General features: G+C 48.7%; 1 protein-coding gene across 5 annotated transcripts in view; it reads right to left on the bottom strand.

Annotated features, from left to right (window-relative positions):
- LOC106995137 (granulocyte-macrophage colony-stimulating factor receptor subunit alpha) overlaps positions 1-12,192 on the bottom strand; it is an 81,758-nt gene that overhangs the window by 37,531 nt on the left and 32,035 nt on the right. For 2 of the 5 annotated variants that reach the window (XM_077988158.1, XM_077988161.1), the window contains exon 1: positions 1,000-1,138. In XM_077988158.1, coding sequence (XP_077844284.1) covers positions 1,000-1,128 — 129 coding nt within the window. In that variant the 5' untranslated portion in view covers positions 1,129-1,138. Of the gene's footprint in view, positions 1-999; positions 1,139-12,192 lie in introns of those variants that run through there. The other 3 variants (XM_077988160.1, XM_077988159.1, XM_077988162.1) reach the window with 3 other exon arrangements.

Here is a 12,192-nt window from a genome sequence, read left to right as displayed (position 1 = left end):
TCGGATGATCTGCCCGCCTCAGCCTCCCAAAGTGCTGGGATGACAGGCGTGAGCCACCACACCCGGCCCCCCTTTACTATCTTTATAAGCTTTGCTTTCACTTTGCAATGTGAACCTGCCTCATATTGTTTCTGGTGCAAGATCAAAGAACCGTCTCTTGGAGTCTGGATCAGGACCCCATATTCTAGTAACCAGTAACACCATCACACTCCCCTCCCGCTTTCAGCTCTATGTTAATCTCTTTTCATCTCTCTCTCTTTTTTTTTTTTCGAGACAGAGTCTTGCTCTTGTCGCCCAGGCTGGAGTGCAGTGGTGCAATCTCAGCTCACTGCAAGATCTGCCTCCTGGGTTCAAATGATTCTCCCGCCTCAGCCTCCCGAGTAGCTGGGATGACAGGTGCCCACCAACACGCCCGGCTAATTTTGTATTTTTAGTAGAGATGGGGTTTCTCCATGTTGACCAAGCTGGTGTCGAACTCCTGACCTCAGGTGATCCACCCGCCTCAGCCTCCCAAAGTGCTGGGATGACAGGCGTGAGCCACTGTGCCTGGCCATGTTTATCTCTTGAGACGGCTTCCGGATGCCACAAATAGCTATCAATGAATGTAATAATTCCGTACTCACTACACCCTGACTCCCTGGAGCTTAGCAATGTATAGCCAGTCATTAATCAATTGTTTTTTTTTTCTGTAAACCAACAAGAATTCCCAGCACACAGTTTCACAGAAACCTCCTCCCTGTCCCCCAACACCACCTCCCTCTTTTTTTTTTTTTTTTTGGCCTTTAAAAACCTGCTTATAATAAAGGCAGAATACAACTCAGATCCCGAGTGTCCTTGGGTCTCTCGTTCTTCCGGGCCCCTGTCCCCCGTTTGGCTCGAGTCAACCTTTGAAATCTTAGGTTGTGGCTCCGTCTCTTTCTTTCAGATCGACAGACACAGGAGAAACACCCTGGTGACTCGACATGTTCAAAGACCACAGAATGAGAGAACTCGGCTTACCCCGCGGCATCCGCTTCCTTTCCTTTCACTTGTTTTTCTCTCGGACACTCCCGCGTCTGGGTAGCTCCCTTCAGAGCTGTTCTGTGTCTCCTCATGCCCTCCCTGCCCCTCCCTCCTCCGCTTCCTCATTCATAGGATTGGGAAACTTGCAATTACTCCGTGAGTTCATTGGCTCCTGACCTCGTCTCCAAAGAGTGGCCCCGTCGAACAGCTCAGGTGTGAGTCCCACACACATCTGCGCGCACAGACACACTCCTGCACACACACAACTGCACACACATGCATGTCTGCACACACATCTGTGCACACAGACACACACACATCTGCACACACAGACGTGCACACACACATCCCCACACACCTGCATGCAGTGCACATGTGCGTACACACAGTTACACACACACCTGCACACACACCTGCACACACATGCATGTCTGCACACACATCTGCACACACAGACGTGCATGCACACACATCCCTACACACCCTCACACACATCTGCACACACACCTGCATGCACATGCAGGTCTGCACACAGACGTGCACACACACATCCCCACACACCTGCATGCAGTGCACATGTGCGTACACACAGTTACACACACACCTGCACACACATGCATGTCTGCACACACATCTGCACACACAGACGTGCACACACACATCCCCACACACCCTCACACACATATGCACATGCAGGTCTGCACACAGACGTGCACACACACATCCCCACACACCTGCATGCAGTGCACATGTGCGTACACACAGTTACACACACACCTGCACACACATGCATGTCTGCATACACATCTGCACACACTTCTGCACACAATCCTGCATGTACATGCATGTTTGCATAGACGTGCACACACACATCCCCACACAGTTGCACACAGTGCACAGCAGGTACACACAGCTACACACACATCTACACATCTGCACAAACACATTAGCACACAGCTACACACACACATCTGTATGCACACACACCTGCACACACGTCTGCACAAACAAGCACAATGGCACACACACCCCTCCACACACGCTTGTCTACACAGCACACACACACATCCCCACACACCTGCACACAGTGCACGTGGGTGTACACACTACACACACATCTCCACACACACCTGCACACATATCTGTACACATACACCTGCACGCAGTGCACATGTGAGTACACACAATTACACACCCACATCTTCACATACATCTGCACACACACCTGCACACACACATCCCCACACACCTGCCCACAGTGCCCATGTGCATACACACAACTACACACGTACATCTGCACACACATCTGCAAACACACACCTGCATGCACGTGTCCACGCACACACCCGCATACACATGCATGTCTGCACACACAGACCTGCACACACACATCCTCACACACCTGCACGCAGTGCACATGTGCGAACACACAACTACACACACATCTGCACACACCTCTGCACAAACAAGCATATTGGCGCGCACACACCTGCACACACACTTGCACACACACAAACTCAGATGCCTTCTGTGCTGTCTACAAAGTCATAAGAAAAACCAAGCAGGCCAGGGGCGGTGGTTCACTAAAAAAAAAAAACAAAAAACAAAAATTAGCCGGGCAAGGTGGCGGGTGCCTGTAATCCCAGCTACTCAGGAGGCTGAGGCAGGAGAATCCCTTGAACCCGGGAGACGGAGGTTGCAGTCAGCCGAGATGGTGCCATTTCACTCCAGCCTGGCCAACAAGAGCAAAACTCCGTCTCAAAAAAAAAAAAAGAACCAAGCAGGTTAGAGATGTGTTACGTTACAAACAGTTGGCGCCTAAACAAAGCATAGGGCTTCTCGCAAATGCAGTGGAAAATGACACCTGGAATAGCAACATCAGCCAAGGTGAAAGACGGTTGCACAGGCTGCACCTCTACTGTCTTAGCCTCCCCATTCTTGCAGGAGCTGCGTCTTAGTCCATTCATGTTGAGGTTGGGTAATTGATAAACAAGAGATCATTGACCGGGTGCGGTGGCTCAGGCCTGTCATCCCAGAACGTTGGGAGGGCGAGGCAGGTGGATCACGAGATCAAGAGATCGACACCATCCTGGCCAACGTGGTGAAACCCCATCTCTACTAAAAATATAAAAATTACCTGGGCGTGGTGGCCTGTGCACCTGTAATCCCAGCTACTTGGGAAGCTGAGGCAGGAGAATCCCTTGAATCCGGGAGGCGGAGGTTGCAGTGAACTGAGATCGCGCCCCTGCACTCCAGCCTGGCGACAGAGCCAGACTGCGTCTCAAAAAAAAAAAAAAAAAAAAAAACAACAACAAAAACGAGAGGTCATCTATTCGGCTCATGGTGGTTCTCCAGGTGGTCTGGGAAGCATGATGTTTGGATCTGCTGGTCGTGAGGGCATCAGGCTGCTCCCAGTCATGACGGAAGGTGAAGGGAAGACATTGTGTGTGGAGACCACACGGGCAGAAAGGAAGCAAGAGAGAAGGGTGGAGGTGCCAGGTTCTTTTCAACAACCAGTCCTCCTGGAAACTGAGAATGAGAACTCATTCATTACTACGGGGGCAGGACCAAGCCATTCATAAGGAATTCTCCCACATGGGTTTAAACACCTCCCACCAGGCCCCATGTACCCCAGTGGGGGGTCAAATTTCAACATGAAACTTGACAGGACCAAACAAACCGTATCCAAACCATACCACACTGCTTCTCTCCAGAATCGATGAAGAGAAGATTATCTTCCCAAGAGCTCAATCTGATGACTCACCAAGGCTGCTGGAACTGGCACCATGATGGACGTCCTTGTCAATGGCTCCTATCTTCCTGTTGACATTGATGTAGAGAAGTTTATCTTCCCCAAAGCTCAACAAGATGGTTCACCCAGGCTGCTGGAACTGGTATCATGGTGGATCTTACTGTCAATGGCTCCTATCTTCCTGTTGACATTGATGTAGAGAAATTTCTCTTCCCCAAAGCTCAACAAGATGGTTCACCAAGGCTGCTGGAACTGGGCATCATGGTGGATCTTCTCGTCAATGACTTGTACCTTGTTGCTGACATGGATGTAGAGAAGTTTATCTTCCCAGGAATTCAACCAGATGTTTCACCCAGGCTGTTGGAACTGGTATCATGGTGGATCTTCTTGTCAATGGCTCATACGATGTTGTTGGCATTGATGCAGGCAAGTTTATCTTCCCCAAAACTTAAGATGTTTCACACAGGCTGCTGGAACTGGCACCATGGTGGATGTCAATGGCTATTATCTTCCTTTTGACATTGATGTAGAGAAGACTATCTTCCCAAAAACTTCACAAGATGGCTCACTAAGGCTGCTGGAACTGGCACCATGGTGGATCTTACTGTCAATGGCTCGTATCTTCCTGTTGACATTGATGTAGAGAAGTTTCTCTTCCCCAAAGCTCAACCAGATGGTTCACCAAGGCTGCTGGAACTGGGCACTATGGTGGATCTTCTTGTCAATGACTTGTACCTTGACAATGACTTGTCAATGACTTGTACCTTGTTGCTGACATGGATGTAGAGAAGTTTCTCTTCCCAAAAACTTAAGATGTATCACGCAGGTTGCTGGAACTGGCACCATGGTGGATGTCAATGGCTATTATCTTCCTTTTGACATTGATGTAGAGAAGTTTATCTTCCCCAAAACTTCACAAGATGGCTCACTAAGGCTGCTGGAACTGGTACCATGGTGGATGTTCTTGTCAATGGCTCATACGTTCTTGTTGGCATTGATGCAGGCAAGTTTATCTTCCCCAAAACTTAAGATGTTTCACACAGGCTGCTGGAACTGGCACCATGGTGGATGTCAATGGCTATTATCTTCCTTTTGACATTGATGTAGAGAAGTCTATCTTCCCAAAAACTTCACAAGATGGCTCACTAAGGCTGCTGGAACTGGTATCATGGTGGATCTTACTGTCAATGGCTCATATCTTCCTGTTGACATTGATGTAGAGAAATTTCTCTTCCCCAAAGCTCAACAAGATGGTTCACCAAGGCTGCTGGAACTGGGCACTATGGTGGATCTTCTTGTCAATGACTTGTACCTTGACAATGACTTGTCAATGACTTGTACTTTGTTGCTGACATGGATGTAGAGAAGTTTCTCTTCCCAAAAACTTAAGATGTATCACGCAGGTTGCTGGAACTGGCACCATGGTGGATGTCAATGGCTATTATCTTCCTTTTGACATTGATGTAGAGAAGTCTATCTTCCCCAAAACTTCACAAGATGGCTCACTAAGGCTGCTGGAACTGGCACCATGGTGGATCTTACTGTCAATGGCTCATGTCTTTCTGTTGACATTGATGTAGAGAAGTTTCTGTTCCCCAAAGCTCAACCAGATGGTTCACCAAGGTTGCTGGAACTGGGCACTATGGTGGATCTTCTTGTCAATGACTTGTACCTTGACAATGACTTGTCAATGACTTGTACCTTGTTGCTGACATGGATGTAGAGAAGTTTATCTTCCCGACAATTCAACCAGATGTTTCACCCAGGCTGTTGGATCTTTTTGTCAAAGGCTCATATCTTCTGGTTGACATTGATGTAGAGAAGTTTATCTTCCCAAAAACTTAACAAGATGTTTCACCCAGGCTGCTGCAACTGGCCCCATGGTGGATCTTCTTGTCAATGGCTCATACATTTTTGTTGACATTGATGTAGACAAGTTATCCCAGCACTTTGGGAGGCTGAGGTGAGTGGATCACCTGAGGTCAGGAGTTTGAGACCAGCCTGACCCACATAGAGAAACCCCGTCTCGGCCGGGCGCGGTGGCTCAAGCCTGTAATCCCAGCACTTTGGGAGGCCGAGACGGGCGGATCACGAGGTCAGGAGATCGAGACCATCCTGGCTAACACGGTGAAACCCCGTCTCTACTAAAAATTACAAAAAACTAGCCGGGAGAGGTGGCGGCGCCTGTAGTCCCAGCTACTCGGGAGGCTGAGGCAGGAGAATCCCTTGAACCCAGGAGGTGGAGGTTACAGTGAGCCGGGATCGCACCACTGCACTCCAGCCTAGGCGACAAAGCGAGACTCTGTCTCAAAAAACACAAAGACAGAAACCAAAACCAAAAAACCCTCATTCTTCTGGAGCCCACAGAACTTCCACAACCAAAATCCCATGGCCCAGAGGGGTTGGTTTCTAGCTCTGTAGGACCGAGGATTACCCAGAAGCTGTGAGTTGCAGGATTTCAAACGTCCCTTGTCTGGCAGCTTATCCTAAAGGTTAGTGGCTGAGAAGAAGCTTCTGAGAACAGATGACAACCAGGCTTTCCAAGAAAATGAGACCGGGTTTCCCACGCTGCATGTTCTTCTGCCCACAGAAAGAATTCCCCAGGTCTTATTTTTCTCCCAGGTTTGGACCAAAACCTCCCAAACTGAGGTCCTTTTCCGGGGCTACTTACTAGCTACTTTTGTTTTTTTGTGTTTTGAGACGGAGTCTCGCTCCGTCGCCCAGGCTGGAGTGCGGTGGCGCCATCTCGGCTCACTGCAACCTCCGCCTCCCGGGTTCGAGCGATTCTCCTGCCTCAGTAGCTGAGTAGCTGGGACTACAGGCGTCCACCACCACACCCGGCTAATTTTTGTATTTTTAGCAGAGACGGGGTTTCGCCATGTTGGCCAGGATGGTCTCGAACTCCTGACCTCAGGTGATCCACCTGCCTCGGCCTCCCAAAGTGCTGGGATGACAGACATGGGCCACCGTGCCCGGCCAGCTATCGTTAAACAAAAATAAAATTCTAAGCCCCCACAACCATCGAATTGCACCCCTCCTCTCTGCCAAGGGCATTTTGGAGTTAACATTGAGTATGAAGCTCTGATTTTTTTTTTTTTTTATCTTCCCCAAAATTCCTATCTAAGAGGTCTGGGGAGTCATGCCCTACAAACCTTAAATTCTTATCAGATGGGTTTTTTTTCTTCTTTCTTTTTTTGAGATGAAGTTTCGCTCTTGTCACCCAGGTTGGAGTGCAGTGGTGCAATCTCAGCTCACTGCAACCTCCGCCTCCCGGGTTCAAGCCATTCTCCTGCCTCAGCCTCCCGAGTGGCTGGGATTACAGGTGCACACCACCACGCCTAACTAATTTTGTATTTTTAGTAGAGACGGGGTTTCTCCATGTTGACCAGGCTGGTCTCGAACTCCTGACTTCAGGTGATCCGTTTGCCTCGGCCTCCCAAAGTGCTGAGATGACAGGCGTGAGCCACCGTGCCCGGCCCAAACCAATGCATTTCTTAAATGTATTTGATTGATGTCTCATGCCTCCCTAAAATGTATAAAACTAGTTTGTGCCCCGACCACCTTGGACACACGTTCTCAGGATCTCCTCAGGGCTGTGTCACGGGCCATGGTCACTCATATTTGGCTTAGAATAAATGTCTTCAAATATTTCACAGAGTTTGACTCTTTTCATCGACAACATGAAAAACTGGTGGAGACTATGATGGAAGAGAAGGTCGGACAAGCCTCATGATACCCCTTCAGCAGTTTTATTTTATTTTATTTTTTATTTATTTTATTTTATTTTATTTTATTTTATTTTATTTTATTTTATTTTATTTTGTATTTTAGAGACGGAGTCTAGCTCTGTCACCCAGACTGGAGTGCAGTGGTGCAATCTTGGCTCACCGCAACCTCCTCATGGGTTCACACCATTCTCTTTTTTTTTTTTTTTTTTTTTTTGAGACGGAGTCTTGCCCTGTCACCCGGGCTGGAGTGCAGTGGCATGGCAAGCTCCACCTCCCGGGTTCACGCCATTCTCCTGCCTCAGCCTCCTGAGTAGCTGGGACTACAGGCGCCCGCCACCACACCCGGCTAGTTTTTTTGTATTTTCAGTAGAGACGGGGTTTCACTGTGTTAGCCAGGCTGGTCTCGATCTCCTGACCTCGTGATCCGCCCGCCTCGGCCTCCCAAAGTGCTGGGATTACAGGCGTGAGCGGCCGCACCCGCCTACCCCTTCAGCATTAAAATGAACAATGACCTTAACTTGAGCCAAAACCATTGGCAATCTATTCTCTCTGAAGGCTGCTACCCAGAGGCCTGTTTCATCTTTTTTTTTTTTTTTTTTTTTTTTTTTGAGACAGAGTCTCACTCTGTCGCCCAGACTGGATTGCAGTGGTGAGGTCTGAGCTCACTGCAACCTCCGCCTCTGGGGTTCAAGCAATTCTCCTGCCTCATCCTCCTGAGTAGTTGGGATTACAGGTGCCCACCCACCACACCTGGCTCATATGTGTATTTTTAGTAGAGATGGGGTTTCACCATGCTGGCCAGGCTGGTCTCAAATTCCCGACCTTAGGCGAACTGTCTGCCTTGCACTCCCAAAGTGCTCGGATTACAGGTGTGAGCCACCCTGCCTCACCTGTTTTGTCAATCTTATGATCTCTGTTTTTTTTCTTTCTTTTTTTTTTCCTTATGATCTCTGGTTTTTTTTTTTTTTTTTTTTTTTTTTTTTTTTATTGAGATAGTATCACTGCAACGCCCAGGCTGGGTTGCAATGGCGCGATCTCGGTTCACTGCAACCTCCGCCTCCCGGGTTCGAGCAGTTCTCCTGCCTCAGCCTCCTGAGTAGCTGGGATTACAGGCATGCACCATCACACTCAAATAATTTATTTTTTCTTTTTCTTTTTTTTTTTTTTTTGGTATTTTTAGTAGAGATGGGATTTCACCCTGTTGGCCAGGCTGGTCTGAAACTCCGGACCTCAGGTGATCCGCCCGCCTCCGCCTCCCGAAGTTCTGGGATGACAGGCGTGAGCCACTGTGCCCGTCCTGTTTCGTCAATCTTACGATCTTGGCTTTCCTGTGAATGCTGGTCAGCTGTGCCTGAATTCTAAAGGCAGGAGGCTGTAATGAGGCATGTCCGGCCCCGCTCTCTATGACGGCCTGAACCAGACTGTTTCAGGATAAGTGTGGAAGATCCTTAGCTGAGGGAACGGATCCATTCAGATGTTTGAGTAGGCATTAGATTTTTATTTGTGGTTTACATTAGTGATAACAGGAGCCTGTGAAGGTGCTGTAAATCTCTGTTTTTTCTCTTCTTTTCTCTCTTTTTTTTTTTTTTTTTTTGGTTTGTTTGTTTGTTTTGAGACAGGCTCTCACTCTGTCGCCCAGGCTGGAGGGCAGTGGCATGATCTCGGCTCACTGCAACCTCCGCCTCCGGGTTCAACTGATTCTCCTGCCTCAGCCTCCTGAGCAGTTGAGATTACAGGCGCCCACCACCACTACCGGCTCATTTTTGTATTTTGATTAGAAACGGAAGTCTCACCGTGTTGGCCAGGCTGGTCTTGAACTCCTGACCTCAGGTGATCCTCTCACCTCAGTCTTCCAAAGTGCTGGGATTACAGGCGTGAGCCACAGTGCCTGGCAATTTTTGTAATTTGTAGTAGAGATAGTTTCATCATGTTGGCCAGGCTGGTGTTGAACTCCTGACCTCAGGTGATCTACTTGCCTCGGCCTCCCAAAGTGTTGGGATGACAGGCGTGAGCCACCGCACCCAGGCAGTTTTTTAAAATACTTATTTGTACACACGAGCTCTCGCTACATTGCCCAGGCTGGTCTCGAACCCCTGGGCCCCAGCGATCTGTCTGCCTCGGCCTCCCAAGGGTCCGATCTAAGGCTAATGGATGAGTGAGGAAACCCAGCCAGGCCTGTCTTTCTAGATTCTTCTTGGTGTCTCTGAGCTGAACTCCCTGCTTCTGAGTGTGAGGCAGAAGAAAGGAATGGAATTCCTCTTCCTCTCTGGAATGGAAATCTTAGGATCTTCAGTCGAACAAGGGAGGTGAGCGAATTTCCTTACGGAAGGAAAATGAGAGTCCTCTTTTTATTTATTTATTGATTTATTTATTGAGACGGAGTCTCGCTCTGTGGCCCAGGCTGGAGTGCAGTGACGTGATCTCAGCTCACTGCAAGCTCCGCCTCCCGGGTTCACGCCATTCTCCTGCCTCAGACTCCTGAGTAGCTGGGACGACAGGTCCCCGCCACCACGCCCGGCTAAGTTTTTGTATTTTTAGTAGAGACGGGGTTTCACCGTGTTGGCCAGGATGGTCTCAATCTGCTGACCTCGTGATCCACCCGCCTCGGGCTCCCACAGTGCTGGGATTACAGGCGTGAGCCACTGCGCCCAGTCTATTTATTTTATTTTATTATAATTTTATTTTATTTTATTTATTTATTTTTTTTTTTGAGAGGGAGTCTTGCTCTGTCGCCCAGGCTGGAGTGCGGTGGCGCGATCTCGGCTCACTGCAAGCTCCGCCTCCCGGGTTCACGCCATTCTCCTGCCTCAGCCTCCCGAGTAGCTGGGACTACAGGCGCCCACAACCGCGCCCGGCTAATTTTTTGTAATTTTTAGTAGAGACGGGGTTTCACTGTGGTCTCGATCTCCTGACCTTGTGATCCGCCTGCCTCGGCCTCCCAAAGTGCTGGGATTACAGGCGTGAGCCACCGCGCCCGGCCTATAATTTTATTTTATTTTATTTTATTTTATTTTATTTTAATTTTTGAGGTGGAGTCTCGCTCTGTCACCCAGGCTGGAGTGCAGTGGCATGATGTCAACCCACCGCAACCTCTGCCTCCCGGATTCAAGCGATTCTCCTGCCTCAGCCTCCCAAGTAGTTAGGATTACAGGCGTCTACCACGCCCGGCTAATTTTTGTATTTTTAGTAGAGACAGGGTTTCACCATGTTGGCCAGGCGGGTCTCGAACTCCGGACCTCAGGTGATCCACCCACCTCGGCCTCCCGAAGTGCTGGGATTACAGGCATGAGCCACTGTGCCTGGCCCAACACAGATCTTAAGTCTGAATAGGAAATATTTACAATCGGCTGAGTGTGGTGGTGCGTGCCTGTAATCCCAGCTACTCAGGAGACTGAGGCAGGAGAATCGCTTGAACCTGGGAGGTGGAGGTTGTGGTGAGCGGAGATCACGCCACTGCACTCCAGCAGCCTGGGCGATGGAGTGAGACTCTGTCTCAAAAAAAAAAAAAAGAAAAAGAAAAGAGAGGAGACACATTTACAATCTAGTCCCTCTCAAGCCTGCTAACTGGAGGCCTCATCTGCTTGATAAAACCTGGGTCTCCAACCCTATACCATCATAACCTACTGTGATTCCATCTCAGACCTGACTGACCAGCACTCCTCACTTCCCAAGCACCTATCTGCCAAATATATTAATTGATTATTAATTATTAATTATCATCCATTATTATTCAATTATTAATTGTCATCATCATTAATTGATTATTAATTATCATCAATTAATAATTAATTATTAGTTATCATTAATTAATACTTATTAATTATTAATTAATTAATTTTTGAGGCAGAGTCTTGCTCTGTTGCCCAGGCTGGAGTGTAGTAGTAATGTAATCTCAGCTCACTGCAACCTCCACCTCCTGGCTTCAAGCAATTCTCCTGCCCCAGCCTCCTGAATAGACGGGATTACAGACCCCTACCACCACACCCAGCTAATTTCTGTATTGTTAGTAGAGACGGGGTTTCTCCATGTTGGTCAGGCTGGTCTCGAACTCCCAACCTCAGGTGATCCACCCGCCTTGGTCTCCCAAAGTGCTGGGATGACAGTCATGAGCCACCGCGCCCGGCCTTTATTTATTTATTTATTTATTTTTGAGACAGAGTCTTACTCTGTTGCCCAGGCTGGAGTGCAGTAGTGTAACCTCAGCTCACCGCAACCTCGCCTCCCAGGTTCAAATGATTCTCCTGCCTCAGCCTCCTGAATAGCTGGGATAACAGATGCCCACCACCATGCCTGGATAATTTTTGTATTTTTAGTAGAGACGGGGTTTCACCATGTTGGTCAGGCTGGTCTCGAACCCCAGACCTCAGGTGATCCACCCTCCTCGGCCTCCCAACATGCTGGGATGACAGGCGTGAGCCACTGTGCCTGGCCTCAGCCCCCTGAGTAGCTGGGATTACAGGCATGCGCCATCACACCCGGCTAATTTTTGTCTTCTTAGTAGAGACGGGGTTTGCCATGTTGGTCAGGCTGGTCTCGAACTCCTGACCTCAGACCTGCCTCAGCCTCCCAAAGGGCTGCGATTCTAGGTGTGAGCCGCCGTGCCTGACTCTCAGTTAAGAATTCTTGCAAAGACAGTTACAATATTTTTTGGTTTACAAAGGCAAAACCTTTCCAAAAGTGTCCGTGTGTTGTGAAAATGGTTAAATCAGG

The sequence above is a fragment of the Macaca mulatta genome, chromosome X (assembly GCF_049350105.2).
Source record: "Macaca mulatta isolate MMU2019108-1 chromosome X, T2T-MMU8v2.0, whole genome shotgun sequence".
Taxonomy (NCBI): domain Eukaryota; kingdom Metazoa; phylum Chordata; class Mammalia; order Primates; family Cercopithecidae; genus Macaca; species Macaca mulatta.
The sequence above is the reverse complement of the archived record's forward strand: the minus strand, read 5'-3'. Positions and strand labels throughout refer to the sequence as shown.